At 35.4% G+C, this 22624-nt stretch overlaps 3 protein-coding genes across 3 annotated transcripts; 1 reads left to right on the forward strand and 2 right to left on the reverse strand.

The window, feature by feature from the left end:
- Positions 1-8603: 8603 nt before the first annotated feature.
- Positions 8604-9461, reverse strand: LOC126704013 (uncharacterized). Its single transcript, XM_050403056.1, has one exon. It carries the CDS (start codon positions 9459-9461, stop codon positions 8604-8606), a length of 858 nt encoding a protein of 285 aa, XP_050259013.1.
- Positions 9462-9998: 537 nt separating this feature from the next.
- LOC126704015 (uncharacterized mitochondrial protein AtMg00310-like) lies at positions 9999-10457 on the reverse strand. Its single transcript, XM_050403057.1, has one exon. The coding sequence runs from the start codon at positions 10455-10457 to the stop codon at positions 9999-10001; it is 459 nt and encodes a 152-aa protein (XP_050259014.1).
- A 7875-nt stretch (positions 10458-18332) lies between these two features.
- On the forward strand, positions 18333-19383 carry LOC126704016 (uncharacterized). Its single transcript, XM_050403058.1, has 2 exons — positions 18333-18656; positions 18751-19383. Exons 1-2 carry the CDS (start codon positions 18333-18335, stop codon positions 19381-19383), a joined length of 957 nt encoding a protein of 318 aa, XP_050259015.1.
- The last annotated feature ends 3241 nt before the right edge of the window (positions 19384-22624 follow it).

Consider the following 22624-nt stretch of genomic DNA (forward strand, 5'->3'; position numbering starts at 1 on the left):
GCACCTTTTTAGTTATCTCATTAAGAATAACTCTTTAAAAAAAAAAAAGTTAATAAATTTACTTTATGGTAGTTTTGAAATCTTATACATTTTTATAAGGCAGACAAGACATTAAATGATGTTTTCTTAAAAATTTTGACTTTTCAAACAAGACAAATAAATTGGGACAGAGGGAGTAGTAAAGAATGAATACATGAGAATCAATGCATTTGACTAATTAATGCATGGCAGTTAATTAAGGACAAAATTTAGCTACAATATTGGTTGTAGCCATAAGCTACAACCTTACTTAATGTTTTTTTATTTGAGGTAAATTTTGACAAATCTACCATTGGATTATATTTTCTTCTTGTATCCTCCATGCTTACAAAATTTCTATAAAATTAAAAATCAATAACTATGTCATCAATAATTGTTTAAATTGCAAGTTTTTTTAGTTTAAAATTATGCATAAAATATAAGCTTATAGATCATATAGTGGACAAAATTGCCTTATGCCCTTTTCACCCAAATTATATAGCCTTATGCCCCCTTCTCAAACTAATTAGGAAAATGTCCCTCTTTTGAAACTCGACTTTCTCAAAATCGAGTTAAGCCTTATTGTGACGTTTATTGCCTATAACTCGATTTCATGGAGATTGAGTTACAAAACTCCACTATAGGTCCTTAAAACGTCACTATAGGTCCTTAAAAACGTCACTATAGGGCTTCAGAAATTTTTTTTTTTTTTTTTAACTCAATTTTGAGAAAATCGAGTTACAAAAAAGGGACATTTCCTTATTTAGTTTGGGAATGGAGTATAAAGCTATATAATTTGGGTGAAAAGGGTATAAGGCCATTTTGTCCATCATATAGTAAATAATATTCAATTGACATAAAATTTGACATGTATAGTAAGAGCATAAATAACATGCAATTTAACAGTTAGATTTTCAAAATATGTATGTAGTAATGTTTATTTTATTGAGTAAGATTGTAGCATTAGGTTGCAACTAATTTTGTAGCTAAACTTTGTCCATTAATTAATACATGCAAACTTTTGATTTTGGTGAGGTGAAATGCTAAGCGAAGAGAATCTAGTTGCCTCTTAAAAAATGTGTCACTTGAATCTTAAATTATAATCTATAGCTAAGGTTCATGCTAATATATAGGGTAAAACTTAAGACCAGTACCTTCATTATACTAAATCTGTTGCAATGATAACATGTGATCAAAAATAGATATATGTCACCATCACAATGGATCCAACTTTACTAATAAAATAATTGGACAAAAATCAAGTACATGTATACTGCAATTAGTGGAATATAAAGTAGAACACAAAATATGATATTAAAGATTTTCATTCCCACATCACTAAGTACTAAATAATTTTCTCAAAAAAAAATAATGGTCATTTAATGGAGACAGAGACAGAGTAGGAAATAGGAGTAACTTCCAAAACAAATATTTAAGTTCCGAATAAAGCTACGGCCACAATATTTTCATAACAATTTTACAACAAAGTCTAAATGACAAACTTTTAAGAGTTACCGGTTATGCGGTTATGCCTGCCCCTAGGCTTGTGAAATTGTTTTATAAGAGAGACTACTCTTAAAACCTGCATAGATAGTTGCAGTTTCCATCTATGTATTCAATGCTCTTTACATAATACTGCATACAGAAACACCCCCTTGTTTGTGTTCTCATTAAAATTAACATCATGGCTTCCAACAAACAGCATATTATAACATTGCTTGTTTTGTTCTCGTTTATTGTGGGTTTCTCTCAAATAACTTCGGACGTGTTTAGGCCGGCAGCTTCAGGGGGTGTTGAATCATTCCCATGCTTGAAGAACCTCGCTCCTTGTCAACCATACTTGAAGGGCTCCTATGTTGCACCGGCAATATGCTGTGAGCAATTGAAGGTGACAATCACCAATGATCTCAAGTGCCTCTGCGACATATTAGCCCATAATGACCTCTTGAAGACTTTCAACATTACCCCGGTGGAGCTCATGAAGCTTCCTAAGGAGTGCGGTATTGATATTAAGCAGTCAGCATGCAAAGGTTTTTCAGATCTCCTTCTCTCTTTTTTGTTTTTGTTTTTAGTTCTGCTTAATTAGAATTCAGTTTTATATGGCTATTTTTGGTGGTATTAGTCTTTATTTCCTGGGTTAGAGTGGCTTGCATTTGAATTATTGATGTGCTTTGTGGGTTTTTATTTTTATTTTTTATACATCAATAGTTGGTGTGAGAATTTTGAACCTTAGATATCTTTGTTAGAAATATTAAAATGTGTTAATTGAATTACAAGACTTTTAGCTGTTTCGTGAGTTATGACATGTAAATTGATTTGTTTTTATTTGAATATATAGTTTTGATATTATTTAATTTTTTTGGTTGATTTTTTTAATAAGATGATTTTGCGTTTAATCTTGTATATACAGTGTCATCAAATGCTTGCCTGTCATTATTTGTCGTCATCATCACCATAATTTTCTAATATTTTAAAGTTTCTGATGTCACAAAATTCAAAAAATTTGTTCCAAATTTTACCATTGAACTTGTATTTGAAAAGTAATAGATGTAACTCATTAAAGTATGGATCTGGACTGGTCAGTATCAACTTATGAGTCTCAACTTATGGATCTGAATTTTTTGTTAGAAATTTTGAATTGGTTTCATAGAGGTTCAATTTTTTATGGCCATAATTTGCCATAATGACAAATCTTTCATGTATTATGAATAGACAATTTTTTTTAAGATTTACTGTATCCCTAAACTTACTGTGTCATTAAATTTATTGTTTTTACAGTCTCTTATAAAGCCATTATGTTTTTCTTTTACTCTCTCTTTTAGCCTAAATTTAGGATGAAAGCTATCAAATTCTAGGCTTGATTGATTGATGTCATTCATAAAAGTTTTTAATGGAATTTTAATGTTTGATATTCTCCCAGTTGAGATTTAGTTAATCAAGTATCGGATACCTATTTCACATATTTATTTTCTGAACTGCATGTGGAGTTCAAGACTAGATAGTCAAATATTGAAATTGGCACAAAAAGATTCTACTTAATTTTCTCTCATTTTGCATGATTTTTTAGGAGTAATTAGTCGCAAGCTCACTCGATGCATGAAAAATATAATTATTTTGTAATGTGGTATAATATATAATTTATTTTCTAAAATTTATTAAAGATAATTTCTTCTTCTTAACAATTGAACTATTTTAAAAAGTTTTTCCATTTCTTTATCTCTACAAATAGATCATTCTATTATTTTGGATTTTTTTTTTTTTTTAAGAAAATTGGGTGTGTTTGATTGATTCTTTTTGGAAGTGATCTATATTCTTCAAACATTTTGTATAATGCTTTATTTTTTTATTTTTTTTTTTTGTAAAACAAAACTTTTTCATATTTCAAATTAATGATTTAGATTTCTCATTCTCTTACGTATAAAAAAAAAATATTCTCATACTCTTAAGGAGATTATCATAATAATCAAATCTCATCACATATTTAGAATTTATATTACTCAAATAACTGAAAGGAATTTTCAAATACATAGATATCTAGATAGTATTCTGATATAAACTCAAATTCTTAGTTCCAAAAAATCTAAAAATTAACTCAAAAATGTATAGTTATAAACACCAAATAATCCAAGTGATGCTACGTAATAAAATAGCATATGAGAATGAGAAGAAAATAAAAAAGATAACAAATTAAAACACAACCAAATTACATCATACCAAAGTAGATTTCAACACAAAAATTCATCAACCTAGAACAAAGATGCAATAAAGAATTAAAAATCTACCAAAAGTAGAGCAAGAGTATTTACCTTTTTTTATGGGCAAAATATAGATTAAATGGAAAAGAAAATAGCAATTTTTATAGTAAATAAAATGGTGAGAAGAATAGTCAAAATAAATGGAGGATGAAGGATGAAGGAGTTATGTTACAATATAGAGTAATAGGGAAATAAAAAGATAAAAGTGATAGGGAAATGTTGGAGGAAGTATAATTGTAAGACGAGAGAAAGTGTCAAAAATAAGTGATTGATGTGGCACAACAGAAACAAATTTATTTTATTTTTACTACAGTCTATTCTATACAATATTGCGAATTTGAATGCACATGCCTTTTTTACCCTCAATCCTAGATCTCGGGTTACTGTTTTTCTTTTTTGATATATTCTACATTTCATTTGGGATTGAAATGCAAAGCTTTTTGTTAAAAACTTATTTGTGGAATGTTGTTTTAAGTATAGCTGTATATAGTTGGGAGAGACAAATTTCAACCCTGTAAATATAGAAAGTAGGACTTTAAAAACTTGTACATAACTAACAGCCTTGTAACTCAATTGGTTAGAACTTCTTGGTGACACATCTAAGGTCCAAACTTTCCATCCCCTTTGTAATTATTGAATTATAAATAAATAAATAAATAAATAAATTGTACATAAGAAAAAATTAAAAGGTAAAAGAAAAAACTGTTACCAAATTATTTTTCTCTCAAATCCTTGCTTTAAAATGGACCTCCATTTGATCCGGATCTTGTTGTCCATTACCATAGATTTTGTACATAAAATGGACCTCCATTTCAACCCTGTAACAGTCTAATTACCATAGATGAATAGTTTGGGCAATTGGGAAAGGTCCAAAAGGATTAACATGGGATCGATGTAATTAGACTATAATGTTGAAGATGACTTCATCGAAGGCCTAAATTGTACATCAATTCTTTTTAGTTTATCTGGTAAGTTTTTTTGGCTAATATTATATGCATGTTATGGTTGTTTCATCTGACACTTTTTTTTTTTTTGTTCTTTCTCTTTTATTACAGTTGCACCCCCGCCTGGATCTTCCACCAATGGTAAGTCCCCAGATTTTCTTTATTACTAGTTGGATGCCAGTGAAGTACATATTTTTTGGACCTTTCTCCCTTGCTTTCGAGTACAAATAATTGTGAATTTCTGCGATGATCAACTTAGGTTTTTGATTCACAGGAAATTTGAAATTTTGGGCCTAAGAACTCACAATTAGTAGAAATGTTCTTATCTTTCGAATTGCTTTTAATCTTAGTTATAGTTACATGTTTTATTTGAAATAAATTTTTTTTATGCCCGGTGTTTGAATACAAGTCGTGTAAACAAAATGTTGAAATTAGATTTGAACTTTTTTTTTTCTCTTTCTTAATTTAATTTTATAATTTGATTTCTCTATCAGGTTCTTTCTCACACAACTCTACACCTTCAAGCAGTCTAAAAAGTGCAGCCTATGGGATCACTTTGGTCTATTTGGTTTGGCAATTTTCTTTGTGGCTGTAATTATTTCAGCAACCCAGGCTTGATAGATTAGAATATAGTCCCGGAGTGAATGCCATTTTGGTACAGAGTCAGAAAAGCGAGCTGTGGTGGTAGAACTACTCTAGCATTTAAGTGGATCTTCCTAAATTCAGTTGAGGTTTGTTTGTTCCAAATCTTGTATAAGCCCTGATAAAGTACGTGTTGACCTACAAGTAAACTAAAAACACTGAATTCCATTCCTATAGTTGAATAATGAGGACAAAGAAAGAACTATTGGAAAAGTTTTGGAAGTTTTTTATATTATTTTATTGGGTTTTATGCAAAAATAAGAAATGAGATGTTGGATGTATTGTAAAATGAGTTGGTAAAATAGATAAAGTAGCTTTTAGAGTGTAAAATAAATATTTTTTTAGAAACCTGGATGCGAATGCTCTAAGGGGGCGAAGGATGTTGGTAGGTGTTTATTTATTTATTTTAGGATAAATTACAAAGTTTGTCTATATCATTTACACCATATATCAATTTGATTTCTATCATTTCTAATGTCGTGTCAATTTAGTTCTTATCATTATCCTTTGAGTAGAAAAGGCTGATATGTCAAATAGAACAATAAAAATATTTTTCATATCACATCAAACTACCAATTGTATTACTACATGAGATTAAAAAAAAAAAATTTAAAAAACCCAAATTAAAATCGTGAGATCGATATCATCTCTCTCAAATCCCTAACACACACACTCTCTCTCTCTCTCTCTCTCTCTCTCTCTCTCTCTATATATATATATATATATATATATCTGCATTTCCTTTTCTCAAAGATCCCTTACTTCCAATATCTTCCTCTGTTTGGTTCTAAGAAAACAAGTAAAAACATAAGAAACCAAAAACTAATCTTGCACTGGAATTTGTTATTTTCAGTTACTATCATATCACAATTCCTCTAATTAGAATATGCTCAGAGCTTGATTTAGCTTTTATTATTGTGAGATTTCGTTGCACTTAGATATAAGATTCACATCTTTTTTTTGGGGGGGGGGGGGGGGGGGGGGTCAAAAAGGGCTACTTATATATTAGAAGCAACAAGTCTATTACAAAAAAGTGTTAGCTTTATCACTAGCTAACAGATACTCCACCATCGGCGGTGGTTCCACAAAAACTACAAAAGAGAAATTACGTCTAGCCCCAACTCTAACTAAAGCATATACGCAACGATTTGCTTCACAGTAGGTGTGTTCAACCCGTTTGTTGGGGATGGCTCTCAGAAGGGTCCAACAGTCAGTCAAAAGAGGCTCCATTAGCATATTGGCAAAATCATTATTCATTAGTTGAACAACACTCTTAGCATCCAATTCAACAATAAGGCTATTAAGATTGAGGTTCTTGTACTTTTGTTATTGCTTATAGTAGGCTTTGTTGACTCATTCTATGCTTTCTCTATACATGTTCTTTCTTAAATAAGTGTTTTTTAAGCGTTTTACAATTTTGTTAAAAATTGAGCCCTTGTGGCAGTCCATATGGACTCCTAAATGTTGCCCAATTCAATAGCACCACAACCATATAAGAAGGAAATAGAAATTTTTGAAAGAGTTTAGCTTACTTCCAGTACTTTTTTAACTGGAATCTACTTTTATTTTAACTAGCCATGAACCCGCGCGTTGCGCGTAATAATTATTTTTATGGTAGTTTTATTAAAAAAAAATTACAATTTAAACTAATCTAAAAATGAGTAATGTATTTCGTAATTATATTTATATTTATTATAGGAACAATCATAAATGTAATAAAGAAACAATCCAAAACATCAAAAAAAATAAACTAAAAAAAATTAATAAAACTTAACAATGATTAATTGAACCAATATTAGGATAAAATTTTGTTTTTGATAATCTATTAAGGTTATTTTCTTTGTAGAAATTATAATTTTGGCCACCCAAAACATATTATCAAATAAAAAATTATTAGAAAAATCTAAGAATTAAATTGCTTAAAAATAAAATTTGTCACCTATCTGATTATTTTTGTTTGGCTAACATTTGCTTTTCTTTAAATAAATGGCATTATAGAGTACTTCTAATACAACTATTAAGAGTACTTTGTCCGCCACAAAGGATTAGAAAATAAACAAAAATTAGTAGTCTCATAGTTTAACATCTAAATTGAGCACTATAAAAAATCATGCTATGTAACAAAATAAATATTAAATTATCTAAATCATGCTATGTAATAGAATAATATTATATTTTTATATGCTATATTTAATTCTTTAAAACGCAATAGGATAACATTTAACAATCAAAGAGAATAAAAAAAAATAACAACAATTTAAAAAACAAAACAAAATTGCATTAACCCAAAATAGAGTTTTAAAGAATATAAAAAATTATCAACCTAAAGTAGAGATGCAAGAAAAAAAAAATCCACCAAAAAATTTAGAGAGAGAGAGAGAGAGAGAGAGAGGGAGAGAGAAAACCATTTTTTTTGTGAGGGAAAACTATGCATAGAATAAAAGAGATAGTAACAAATTTATAGTAAGAGAGTGTGAATAAGAAGAGACAAAAATAAAAGGAAGATGAAAGGAAAGAGGAAGAATGAGATTAATATAAAGGGTAGTGGGGAGATGAAAAGATAAGGGGGGAGATGAAAAGGTAAGGGATGGAGAAAGATTGAAGAAGTAGTGGGGAGATGAAATAGTCAGGGAGAGAGAAAAACTGGGGAAGTGTAAATATTAAAAAAAATAAATGTTAAAAGCAATTATAGGAAAATTGAAAAAAAAAAAAACCTAAAGCTGAACTGAAAAGACTTTGGGTTGGGCTTAATAATGGAACTAAATAAATAAGAGGTGGGCTGGATTAATTATATAGATTTATTATAGGGTGATAGTGGAAGTAAATAAATAAGTAGTAGGCTAGATTTGTTATAGGATGATAATGGAAGTAAATAAATAAGTTGTGGAAACCATTTTAAAATTGTAGGACAATTTTTTTTTTTTTTAAATGACGTCGCAGCTGATGTGACGCAACGTGAGAGCAGCAGCATTAAACACTACGTTTCAGCTTTTAGTAATATATAGATAGATGAGAGACTGCTACGTCACCCACTAACTATATAAAAGATGGAGATTGAAACTCACTACCACTAGTTATTGTATATTTAAAAAGTTCATGTCTAGTTAAAAAAGTACTAGAGGTAAGCTAAACCCTTTTTGTAATACATGGAAAACAAAGCAAAAGAATGACTGTATGTAAAAAGGTAAAGGAGGAACAGAGTTTTTTTTTTTTTTTTTTTTGATTGCCAAACATATAACTAGTTTCATTGATACGGACCAAGGTCCATTAAAAGTACATCATTTTGAATTTGGAGTTCAATAACAGGGGGAGTGTCCTCCACCCATATAACACAATCAGCAACATGCAAAGCATTCCTAGCAAGTAAGTGAGCAGCCCTATTGTTATTCCTTTTGACGTGATCAGCCCTCCAGGACTTGAAGTGGCTAAGGCACCTCTGTGAGCCTTCAACCACCTTTTGGATGACTGAAGCTGGGAAACCAAAACCATTTAGCGCAAGCATTACTAGCTGAGAGTCCCTTTCCACCATAATGTCCCTCAATCCCAGGTCCCAAGCTAACAAAATACATGTTTCAGCAGCTTTTGCTTCGGCTTCTAAGGCTCCCCAAGGCGCAGCAACCTTCTTACATAATGCCCCCATCATCTGTCCTTTGTCATTTCTAATGACCACCCCAAGACCACAGCACCTTTGCTCCTTAAACACAACTGCATCAACGTTTACCTTATACTTACCTTGAGTAGGAGGAGTCCAATGTTTAACTCGAGTGGCTGGCTGGGTTTTTTGGCCCACATTCAGACAAGCCGCTCGAAATTCTTCCATATAAATCCTTGCTTCCCCTTCAATGGTCTTTCCATTCTTGCATTTACCCCCAAACCTGACAGCATTTCTGTTGTTCCAAAGCAGCCACACCGTGACAGCAAACTTCTCCCAATCCTTCTCACCTGAGGAAGCCATTAGCAACCACACCACATCGAGGAATTCCTTTGGGGGGCAGTCAAGTCTGTCTAGCTTGAAGCTTGTCTCACTCCAGGCTTCTTTTGCTACTTTACACCCCCAAAGAATATGACCCGATGATTCACACTCCCCACAAAGGTCACACATGTCCTCCTTAATAACCTTCCGGTGCACTAAACATTGTTTCGTGGGTAAAGCATTTTTGCAAGCCCGCTAAAAGAAATGCTTAACTTTGTTTGGGCACTTTAAACTCCATCCAAGCTTCCAAATGGCTTCCATTTTTGATGTATCGGAGCAGCACGGGCCACCTCCATTTTCCTTTGAGACCTCAAGGTACCGGACTGCCACCCTGTATGCACTCTTAACGGAAAAGATGCCATTGGGGGTTTTAGCCCAAATCTGGGAGTCAGCTGGTTTCATAGAACTAATAGGAATACTCATGATGGACTCAGCCTCAAAGGGAATGAAGAAACTCCTAACCAAATCACCATTCCATTCAGCTTTGTCATGAACCATCAGGTTGGCTACATTCTCCCCATAGACCAATGCAAGCTTGGGAGAAATAATTCTACCTGTCATCGTAGAAGGAAGCCAAACGTCATTCCATATTTTGATACTCTTTCCGTCACCCACACACCATCGAATCCCATCCCTTAACACAGGTATGGTTGCCATCAAGCTTCTCTAAATATAGGAGGGTCTTTTCCCCACCTGGGCATCCAAAAAAGAGGAATTTACAAAATACTTCGCTTTAAGCACTCTGTGGAGAAGGGAGCCAAGACTTTGCTGAATTCTCCACCCTTGTTTAGCTAGGAGTGCAAGATTGAAGGCTTTCAAGTCACGAAAACCCATGCCGCCCTCCTTCTTTGATTTGCACAGGTTTTCCCACGAAACCCAAGCAATCTTCCGAGCCTTTTCTTTCTTTCCCCACCAGAAACTCCCAACCAAAGAGTTTATTTCCGAGCATAAAGAATCAGGCAGCTTGAAGCAATTCATGGTGTAGGTAGGAGTAGCTTGTGCAACCGCCTTTATTAGGACTTCTCTACCGGCATTAGACAAAAGCTTCCCCTTCCACCCTGCTATTTTCTTGCTTATCTGGTCTTTAATACGGTTGAAAGCCTTTTTCTTTTCCCTACCCACCATCAGGGGCAAACCCAAGTATTTCTCGTGATGTTGAACAATCTATGCCCCAAACATGTCCTTCACCCCACTTTGGATGTCAGCCCTTGTATTCTTACTAAAAAACAAGGATGTTTTATCCCTATTAATCTTTTGCCCTAACTCCTTCTCATAGGTGTCTAAAACCTCAGCCACCTGCTTGCATTTCTCCATTATAGCTCTACAAAAAATTATGCTATCATCTGCAAAGAAAAGGTGTGAGATCGATGGTGCAAGTTTGCTCACTCCCACCCCCTTTAACAGCCCCACATCTTCCTTTTTTCTGATCAGTGCAGATAGCCCTTCCGCACACAAGAGGAATAAATAGGGAGAAATAGGGTCGCCTTGGCGCAACCCCCTCATAGGTGTGATTTTCCCTTTAGGTTCCCCATTGATGAGTACCTAATAGGTCACCGTGGTCACACACATCATAACTAGGGAAATCCATCTCTCACAAAACCCCAACTTCCTCATAACGATCTCAAGGTACTTCCATTCTACCCGGTCATAGGCTTTGCTCATGTCCAATTTAATGGCCATTAAGCCTTCCTTCCCTTTTTTCCTTTTGCCAATAGTATGCATAGTTTCGAAAGCTACCACCACATTATCTGTTATGTGTCGCCCTGGCACAAAAGCACTTTATGCTTCATTAATCACCTCATGTAGAATTTTCTTCAATCTATTTGCCAACACTTTCGAAATTAACTTATAGATCACGTTACATAGGCTAATTGGCCGATAGTCCGTTATCTTTTGTGGGTTTTTGATCTTCGGAATTAGACAGATATATGTATTATTAATATCCCTAGGCATCACCCTTGTGTTAAGAGCTTGCAATACACAATTGGAAACACTACCACCAACAATATTCCAATAGTTTTGGTAAAAAATGGGAGACATACCGTTAGGCCCGGGAGATTTTGTGGGGTGCATTTGTCGAAGCGCTCGCCACACTTCTTCCGCTTTAAAACTTCCCAGTAGCTCATTGTTCATCTCAGGGGTCACCCTCTCGTTCACTGCCTCCAGGCTTGCTCCAAAATTTGAAGGATGGTCTATACTGAATATTGATGAGAAATAATCCAGGATGATCTTCTCTGTCGCCCCTTGCTCCTCCTGCCATATACCTCCTTCATCCATCAAACCCCCTATTCTGTTTTTCCACTATCTTTGGCTGGCTGAAGCATGGAAGAATTTTGTATTTCTGTCTCCGTGTTGCAACCAAAGTACCCGAGATCGCTGGTTCCACATAATTTCTTCCCTGATGTAGAGCTCATTTAACTCCTTGCGGACTGCACTTATCTCCGCTGTTGTATCGTGAAGCATGTTAAGGGACTCAAGTTGTTGGAGGCGATCTTGTTTTTGCTTTAAATTCTTAGCCACATTCCCAAATTTATTCTGATTCCACCCTTTCAGGTTGCTTTGACACCTTTCAATTCTTTCCTAGATAGGCATATCTGAGTCCTCTATATACGAATTCCAAGCCATGTCTACAATTTCTTTGCACTCAGCCTCTCTCACCTACATTGCTTCAAACATGAATCTTTTCTTCTTTTTCTTTTGCTGCTGCAACTTGTTCAGGGACAAAGCCAGCAAACAATGGTCCGATGTTGACATCGAAATATGGAAGACTTTAGCCTCTGGAAAGAGCAGGAGCCAAGCTTCATTAGCCACCATTCTGTCTAGACGGAGCAGTGTGCGTTGCTCCCCATGCCGTCCATTACACCAAGTAAATTTCTGCCCCACAAAGTCCAAATCCACCAAACCACATCTGCTAAGGACTTCACGGAAACTCCTTATCTGATTTGCATCTCTCTCCCTCCATCCCAACTTCTCATTTGGATGCAAAATCTCATTAAAATCTCCACAAACTACCCACGGCATCTCACATTGGGCATGCAGAGCTTCAATCAATTGCCAAGAGCTCTGCCTTTTGCTCGTATCCGGATGCCCATAAAACCCGGAAATTCTCCACGGACCGAGGAGGAACAGAGTTAACTAAAATCAAAGTGAGAGGAGAATGGGAGCAAGATTGTCAATTATTAGAAAACGAAAATTACGTTATCTGGTGCCGCTTTAGAGTTCTTACACGTGTGCTTTTTAAATTCCAGGCTCAATGGCGCAAAAGAAAACCGGGTATGTAAATATTTTTTATTCCAAAACATAAACGATGGCATGCCCATATCAAACCTAGAACCCCTATGAGTAGGAGAATCCAGTAGCAAACTCCAATGGAGTCTTTTTCTTCACATTTATGGCAGAAACAAGTCCCACATCTACATTTAAATCAATTATGTCAAGAATAAGATCAACTGTGTAATATGCTATGTTTGCTTATCCATGAAATTAAGATAGACAAAAATAGACAAGGCAAAAATATTAAAAACCTCAGATATATAATAAGAACATAAAATTTCGGGACTAGAGGCAGTCAATGGAGGATTAGTGATATTCCCTATAATACGAATTATGGTTTGAGTATCTCATCCCCCTCATTAGATTATGTTCTCCTTAAGGGGAAGTTAAATTGGGCTCACTCTACTTTAGATTGTACTTGTTGGTAATGTATTTTAGTCTAATAAGATCTATATATATATATATATATAGATAAATGTTACGTCCACAACATTTTTACAACAAATTACAGATGGTTAGTTGTTATTAGGTCAAATTTAAACTTAATACTAAGATTACTTTTTTAACCCAAAAATAACAACCTGTCACTTAGGATTTGTTGTAAAAATATTGTAGACATATCATTTCTCATATATATATATATATATATATTCAAATAGTATCAACTTAATGAATTGCAATTTGTGTTGCATGGGCTTGCGTGACACGTATGGGACCTTTCAAACCAGTTCTGGTTGTCATCTCAGCACAACAATGTAGGCCGACACCAATTCTATCAATGTCTCCCTTTAAACTATCCCTATTGTATTCATTTGTTTGGGTATGTTTGATTTAAGAATTAAAGTGAATCAAATCTAATAAAATATACCATATTTTCTATATTTTTGGAAAAGAGAAAGAGAACTATATATTGTTCGAGGAGAATGATGTTGCAAATATATCAAAAGTTAATATTACTAACGAAGTTTCTAGGACATGTATTACTAAAAAAAACCTAGTTCATGTCTAATTGTTTCAACAGGGAAAAGATATATGATTATTTCAATAGGGAGGAAATATGATGTGATGGAAATATAAATCATAAAAAGTTATGATTTCATTATATAATCGAGTTACAGTACTACAGTTTTTTTTTTTTTTTTTTTTTGGCTAAATATAAGGTTACTATTATTATCTCAATCCAAATTCAACGTTTCAAACAAACAATTATCTATAATACATTATGGTCACACTTCTATAAAAGCAAATAAAAAATATGCATAACATAAAATAACAATATTTAAAATGGTCATAGCAAATACCTGAAGTTCATGAAGAAGCAACGTGGTTTTTGGATGATTTTCTTGCAAAAGAGAGGGTCCAAAAACTGGTTGCAGTTCAAGCCAGGGCATTGAATGTTGAGCACCTTGGCGTCAATCTTGGCTTGGCTGTATTTGGCTATTCAGTCATCCTCATCATCTCCTGAAGCATCAGCTTGAACATTCAAGTCATTCACTTTGTAATTTTCATTTGAATTACCTGTAATAATTTATGAGAAACAGCGTTATAACCACCAAACTATGTCATCCATTACTGGATAATCAATACCAAAAAAAAAAAATCCCTAATGGAAGGCATGATTTTCATCAACAGCCATCATTAATTTTCGCAATGATGGTTGCACCTTCAGCAAAATAACTCAAACAAGGAGCTTTGCTTCAGTCCAACAAATGGTAATTTAAACTTCAGTTTGTACCATTCTGATTTCGCAATGATCTTTAATCAAAGAAAAGCTTTTTTGGAGCTCAATTTGCAGAGTGGATCAATGACATTGCTTGAACATTGTTTCCTAAATTATCTGCATAAGATGCATGACAAGGTGTTTTACACTAATTCCTGATAACAGGCCCCTTCTTAAAATGGTCATTTTATATAATTTTATTTTGGGACTAAGTGACATCACCTCCCCACATAAACAAGACGCTGAAGCAAGGTCATGGGTTGGTCTCTGTCGCAAATAATCAAATTATATTAAACAATTTCCGTAGTCTCCTTAATTTGAGCTGTATGCCTTCTAAAGAATCTACTCATGATCATCTTTCTTTCCAATGATCCATCAAAACACCCTGCTTTTCGCTACAATTAAGTTTCAGCCGGGAAACTGTTACTGATAGTTAGGTATTTTGAACCATGAATACGGTTGGTGCTACCTAGCTGGTCCATAGAACTTCTTTACCTTGATTAGGCATTTAGTGATCAACACTATTGCATAAAAGCCACTCCAGGCTCCTCCTTATGGATGATCAATCCACTAAGTTGGAAACAAAGATGGAGGAGAAAGCAATCACATAGGAGTATCCCCATGCCCACGGGTAGGTATGGTTAAGGCACCATTATGTGTGTGGTGGACACATGATATTTTACATGGCCAGAACTGCGGGAAACCATGGTAGATGGTTTTGTCGGTGTCCACTGTGTTTGGTATGATAGATTTTGTTAACTATTATGATTGGTACTATATGCCCAATCTCTGAAATATTTTCTATTATTAATTTTTAAATATTTATTTTTTGGTGACGGTTGTACAAACCACAAGAATGATTTCATTTGGGTCACAGGACAACCAGTAGTAGCAAGAAATCTCCAGCATCGCATTGGTCACACACACCTGAAGCACGTACATCATCTCCACTAGCTCATAAGGGAGTGCAAATGAGGATTATAGAATTATGTATTTTTGTGTTATTATAAAAAGGTCTTGTCCAGTGTACAAAACTCTCATTTTTTGTGGGGTTGGGAGAGGTGATTTATACTAATGGTAATTGTATTTAAATATATAAAACTAATGTAATTACCTTTAGACTTTTTATTTGACATTTTTATATGTATTAGGATGTAAGATTTAATATTTATTTTAAAAAATGAATAACCCATCCAACAATATTTCCCTCTTATTGGAAAAAAAGGCATTCTACAAGAATTCATAACCACACTTAAAATATATTCAACATGATAACCTTTCACTAGATTTTTTAGCATCATTCCAAATGTAAATTTTCAAATGGATGCATTCTATCACAATGCATTTTGTTCAAATTCTGTGGTGCAACATTGGGGTGGTGTGGCTGTGTGGGTGGTGTTTGGGGTGTTGCTACCATGGATAATGATTTAGAGAGGTTTCATAGTCGTGGGTTGGGTGTATGGTGGATGATAGTGATTGATGGATTTTATGATAGGATTTTGGGTGGGATGGGTGTATGGTGGATGATAGTATTGATAGAATTTATGAGAGGATTTCAACTGAACTGTCTACCAATTTGAAGGCGGAGGTTGGTCAGAAACTTGATATTGGGGTGGTGTGGCTATGTGGGTTGGCTTTGACTGACTGTGTGGATTGTGGTGTGGTGCAACATTTTCTGAGTTGGCTTTGACTGGGCTTGATGGGGAGGAACCAATTTGGGTGAAGCCATTGATGGTGTTGATACCAGCGGCTAGTGGGGGGGAAGATTTTTTCTTTAATGACAATGAAAGCAGATCACAAAAGCAACAGTCTAGCTGGGTGATGAAAAGATTTAATGGGTTTGGGAAATATATGGGTGTGAGGACTGATGGTTTTGAGGAGGCTATCATGGAGTTGATGAGTGCTATGGAAGTTAATGTGGAAGATGATCTTTGAAGGTTTTACTCCAAAGAAAATAATAGGTAGTTCAGGAACTAGAGGGCATTGTGAGTTGAAGAAACACAATCCACACAGCCATCCTTGATAGTGTTACAAAAGGAGAAAAGGAGGGCAATAGGATGGTCAAATTGTGTGATTCGCGATCTTTCAAAAATGTAGTAATTAATACTGCCTTTACACCAACGGCTAATGGGAAGGAAACCGCTAAAAATGTGGATCGAGATATTAGGGATACATCACAAGTCAAAGATCACCCAGAATTAAATGAGCGTTTTATTTTTAAAATGGGGCCGAATGGGAAATATGTGGTGAAATGGGCTGATGTGGAGGAGTTGAGCCCAATGAGTGATGTGGAGCCCATTAGTGGTGAACCACATAGTTTTGTCCCTCAATTTCCTACTGTGGGCCAAGCATCTTAAAAATTTTGGAGACTTATGGAGCAGCAGCACCACTCCTCAACAGGCCCAACAACAAAGCCCAATCGGTTAGAGACTAATATCACCATTCCTTTGGAGCCTCAAATGCAAGATTTAGGGCTTGTTTGGTTTAGGGGTGTTTTGAGTCATATGACTGGAAACTCATAACTGAGTTTGAGAATTACGTGGGACCCATACAATTTTGAGTGTTTGGCTTGATTTCCTTTCCCTGTTTTCATCACTCAAACTCAGTTTGGTTTGAGTGAGAGTGATAAAAACCGAAAACACCAAATTGGTGTTTTCTATTTCTGAGTTACATAACTCAGTGGCAAGAATGTAAAATTTCTGACCTCGTGAAGCCCATAGCTTATGTATTGTCATGTCAGCTCAGACCTATTTTGATATTACCATTGCAAGACCATTTCTCTTTCTCAGTTCCCTCAAAATTTTTCTGCCAAAAATTTTCCCCCTTTCTCACTTCCCTCTCACATTTCATTACTCCATCAAATCGAAGCACGAAGTGGGTTTGAAGTCATTTCTCTGCACCTGGGTCTAAACTGAAGTGGGTTTGAAATCCTTTCTCTGTCCGTTGAAAAGACCATTTGAACGCAGCTCTGTGATCTTCTCCCAGGTGCGTATATCTCTGTCTCCCTCTCCATTGTCAATGGCCATTGTATGATTTGGGTATTGTGGTATAATTTCTGTTTGGTATTGGTGAGTGTGTTGAAGTGGTTTTTCTCCATGGACTCATCTTCGATCTTTCTTTCTTTTTATACTTTCTGTTTTACTAATCTGCACTTGGGTCTTTCTTTTCATTATATGTGTTTTATTGAAGTGGGTCTTTCTTTCTTTCTTGTGGTATGAAATTTATGTGACCCATTTGTTTAATTGATGAACTGAAATTGCCATTTGTTTGATTTATTTTCCTACCTTTAGAGATTCTTTCATCATCGACAACAAATAAGATATCAAACCTTGAACACACCTATAACAAGTAACCCAATCTAGAAGTCAAAAGAGTTCACTACTTGAACACGGGAATGGGTCAGATAGGGAATACTTAAAAAAATGTTATAAAAAAAAAAAAAAAAAAAAAAAAAAAAAAAAAAACCCACTGATTATCTTCACTCTCAAAAATTGAAGGGAACTTATCTCATTTTCTTTTCTTTTCTTTTTTCTTCGTGTTCTGCTATTTTGGATTGGCCGAAGCTGTGTATGTAGTGTATCTTATATGTGTAATTTTTTATACAACATGACAAACAATAGTTAGGAAATACTTCCATTGCTCTCTCTTTGGTTGCTGAAAGAACAGATGATGTATATATGAATTTTGCATATAAGTCTTGAGTGGAGCACTTTTTCTGTCACAGTTCCCCCCCCCCCCCCCCCCCAAAAAAAAATTGAAACTTAATTGTACTCCTTCTTACCTACAGTTTCTTGGTCATCATTTTCTTTTCTTTCCATAACTTGTTTCTTTACTAACCATATAAATATTGGAATAAGAAATGGAATTCATAAGAAATGCTACTTTTGCCAAAACTTATTGCAGCAGCAATGGGTTCCTCTTCCAATAGAAATGAAATGGCCAATTCATAGAACTATATATATATATATATATATATCTTCGCAATTGTGTTGGGATATTTGTATTAGATGGCACACGAATCTCAAAATGCTAAGGACAAATTGTGGCCTCCCCACATTGAAAAAATGTTCATTGATCTTATGGTGGATGAACAACAAAAGGGGAATGTGGAACATGGTATTTTTAAGGGTCCAGCTTGGCTATCAATGATGAATGCCCTAAATGAGCAAACGGGGAAGAGTTTTCACCCTAAGCAACTGCATCAGAAGCGTAATAGGCTTAGAAGTAAGCAGAAAAAGTGGACCCAGCTTTTGAGCCATACCAGATTGGGGTGGGATGAGACAACCCAAACAATTATTGCTTCGGAGGAGGTGTGGGTGAATGTGACTGTGGTATGTTAGATTTACTACCCTAATTCCTTGGTAAAATGTTCGTAATTTTCTATTTTGTATTAGTATGAGTTTGATGTACATCTTCTCATTTCAGGTTGATCCTAAAGCAAATGCATTGCGGAAGAGTGGATGTCCTAACTATGACAAACTACGGCAGCTGTTTGTTGCAAATGCTGCAACTGGTGCCTTTCAAATTTCATCAAACACACTAGCCCTAGATAGTGATGAAGAGCGTGCCCTAGAGAAGGAAATTGCCAATGAGGCTCGTCATACCCAGTTGGGTGCTGATGATGAGTACAATCCTGACATGGAGGGCATAACCCAGGATGATCCCCTTGCTACGGAGCAAACCCAACGTGCGGACAAACGTCCCATTGAAGAGCCTACTGGCAAGGGAAAGAAGGTTGCCAAGAAAACGGATAAGGCTAGTGAGATGACCATTGCTCTTCAAGAGTACACTGCGTTGGCAAGGGAATGGTTTAACAAGAAAAAGGGCAAGTCTATGGGTAGCTCCAACCATGTTGCACAATCTGCTAGTGGTGGCAATCCTTGCTCCCTTGGGAGGGCTTTAGAGGTGCTGAACCAATACAATGATCTTAATGATGACACCTACATTAACATCTCCGAGGTTCTCCAACAAAAAGAGAGACGGGTAGTGTTCATGGGCATGCTAGAACATAGGAGGAGGAGGTGGATGGAGCGCTATGGGCATAACCCAAAAAATTAATGGACATGTTGATTATTGTGATTCGGATGTGAATCACTTTAGTTGTAGCTTTTAAGGACTTTTGTAGTGTGCGTAGAAGATCTTGGACTTTTGGTTGTATTTGCCTTGTTCAGCTGAACACTTTTACTTAAAGCTGTTTTTGTTATAATGGTAATTGTTGTGAACTATGCATGTGGATTTGACATGATTAGCATATGTTAGTATGTGTGCTTTCTCACTTGGTGATCTCTACTTGATGCAATCTACATTAGTATGTGGGTTTGGTAATTGTTGTTATGTACTTGGTGTTTTTTTTAGTATTGTATCATTTCTATGGTAATTGTTTTTTAGTACTTACATTATAAAGAGAGTTGTGCTATCATTATTGCAGCATCTTCAGTACCACTTATTACTCCTTTTGTCAGTTTACATATTGCAATGAATTGGTACTGATGCTTTGGTTTTTGTAGGGTATAGGGTAGAATGGTCTCCCCCAATGATCCTTTCTGGACCTTCGATTTTGACGATGCTTACTTTGACTCTGACGATGATGACATGGAGAGTTTTGGATGCGGTGATGATATGGATGTCAGCGACTGTGATCATGACATGGATGTCAATGATTGTGATGATGACATGGACACTGGTGCAGACACAAATTCAGACTATGACAGTGAGGATGATGAGTTTTGGATTGTATTTCCACTTGTTGGCGAGATGGTGGCTTATTTCCAACGGCATTACGACAAGCGCCCAATGTGTACTAGCATTTTGAGTGAGAAAGACTACATGGCTGAAGTGAGGGATGGCAATCCTACCAATTTTCATGACATGTTCCACATGACATTGGACTTGTTCTATCATTTGGTGGATGAGCTGAAACAGCATGGATACTTGAAGGAAGGGAAGGGGCGTGTGGACGTGCAGGAGGCTATTGCCATATTCTTGTACATTGTCGACCATAATACTCGGATGCGACCTGTGAGTGACAAATTCCAACATTCCACTGAAACTGTTAGCCGCAAGTTCCATAAGGTGTTGCGAGTTGTCCACACCTATGCCAACATTTAATCAAGCCCGATTCGAATGTGGTAGGCCTTCCAGAGCATATGCAGTCGAATAACAAATACTACCCTTGGTTCGAGGTAAATCATTTCATAATACAAGTTCTTTCAATGAGTATGTTCGCACATATTACTATTTTGTATTCCTTCATTCACATATAGAGATTTTGTTTACAAATAATTGGCTCTCTTCAATGTAGAGAAACATAGAAGCTATTGATGGAACGCATATTAGTGCTCGGCCTCCAAGTGAGAAAACCCAACCTCACAGGAGTCGCAAGAGCTTGATTACAACCAACATTATATGCGCATGCGACCATGATATGAAGTTTATGTATGTCCACTCTGGTTAGGAGGGAAGTGCCCACGACTCAAAGGTCTTCGAAGAAACTATTAAAGACCTGAAGCATGGATTCCCATGGCCACCAGAAGGTATGTGTCTTCATGTTGCTGATCTGTTATGTTCTAATCTAATTTTAAATTCTGTTCATATTGCTGTTCTGTCCTAATTTTTTCTGTGCTGAATTCTGTTATGATCTAGTTCTGTTTGCTGTTTTTTCATTCTGTTCTGTTGTAATTCTGAATTCCAGTATGTTTTCTATTATGTTTTGATCTAATTTTGAATTCTATTCATATTGTTGTTCTATGCTTAATTCTGTTCTGTTATAGTTCTGAATTTTGTTTGCTATTTGTTCATTCTGTTTTCTATTCTGTTCTGTTCTAATTCTGCATTCTATTCTGTTCTGTTCTAATTCTGCATTATAATTCTGCATTTTGCATTAAAATTCTGCATTTTTCATTAAAACTCTGGGTTGTACATTCTAATTCTACATTCTGCATTAAAATTCTGCATTTTGCATTCTGCATTAAAATTCTAGGTTGTGCATTATAATTCTGCATTCTGCATTATAATTCTGCACTCTGCATTAAAATTATGCATTCTGCATTATAATTCTACGCATTATGCATTATAATTTTGCATTCTGCATTATAATTCTGCATTCTGCATAATGGAAAATAAAATGGAGCATCTAAATGGGAAATAAAATGGTGCACTAGCTGCTGCACTATGCACTGAGGACTTTAGCTCAACACTTTACTGTGCTGGCTTTTTATTCCTTTTGTCTTCTTTTGCCTTATTTTCCTTTATGTAGGTTCCTATTACTAATTGAGATATGTTATTCTTGTAGGGTCCTATTACTTGATTGATTCGGGGTACCTCATTGGGAAATCGTTTCTTCCACCACACAAGTCCACCCGATATCATGCTCAAGAATTCAGGAGGAGCAATAGGCAACCGGCATCAGGGAAAGAGTTGTTTAACTATAGACACTCTTCATTGCTGGTGCACTAGCTGCTGCACTATGCACTGAGGACTTTAGCTCAACACTTTACTGTGCTGGCTTTTTATTCCTTTTGTCTTCTTTTGTCTTATTTTCCTTTATGTAGGGTCCTATTACTAATTGAGATATGTTATTCTTGTAGGGTCCTATTACTTGATTGATTCGGGGTACCTCATTGGGAAATCGTTTCTTCCACCACACAAGTCCACCCGATATCATGCTCAAGAATTCAGGAGGAGCAATAGGCAACCGGCATCAGGGAAAGAGTTGTTTAACTATAGACACTCTTCATTGCGCATGGTAATTGAGAGGAGCTTTGGAGTCCTTAAGGCTCGCTTTCCCATCTTGAGTTGCATGGCTGATAGGCCATAAACTGAATGACTCCTTGTGATAGAAATTAATTAATTAATTAATTAGTCAAATTATTAATTAATCAATTTATCATGCAAACGCGTGGTAGCACAAACAAATCACCAATAAACTAATTATGCAGCGGAAAATAAATAACACGGTGATTTGTTTACGAATGGGGAAAACCTAACAGCAAAAACCCCACTGGGTGATTTTCAGGTTACCACTCCCGAAACTCCACTATTATTACAACAAGCGGTTACAAATAAAGGAATCCCAAGTACCTTACCAACCTACAGTTGAACCCTTACCTCAATACCCAATTGGACTTATTTTGTAGTGACAGTTTCCCTTTCTAATGCACAGCTCCCAAGTACGTAACTAACCAATTTGATGCGCGGATCCCAGTACGCGGCTTACTCCTTTGCACGAATCCAAGTACGTGACTAACACCACAGCAAACCCTTGATTGTTGTAGTTGATTTGCAGCAGCTTCACATAGAA

This window comes from Quercus robur, chromosome 10 (assembly GCF_932294415.1).
Source record: "Quercus robur chromosome 10, dhQueRobu3.1, whole genome shotgun sequence".
In the NCBI taxonomy this organism is placed as follows: Eukaryota; Viridiplantae; Streptophyta; class Magnoliopsida; order Fagales; family Fagaceae; genus Quercus; species Quercus robur.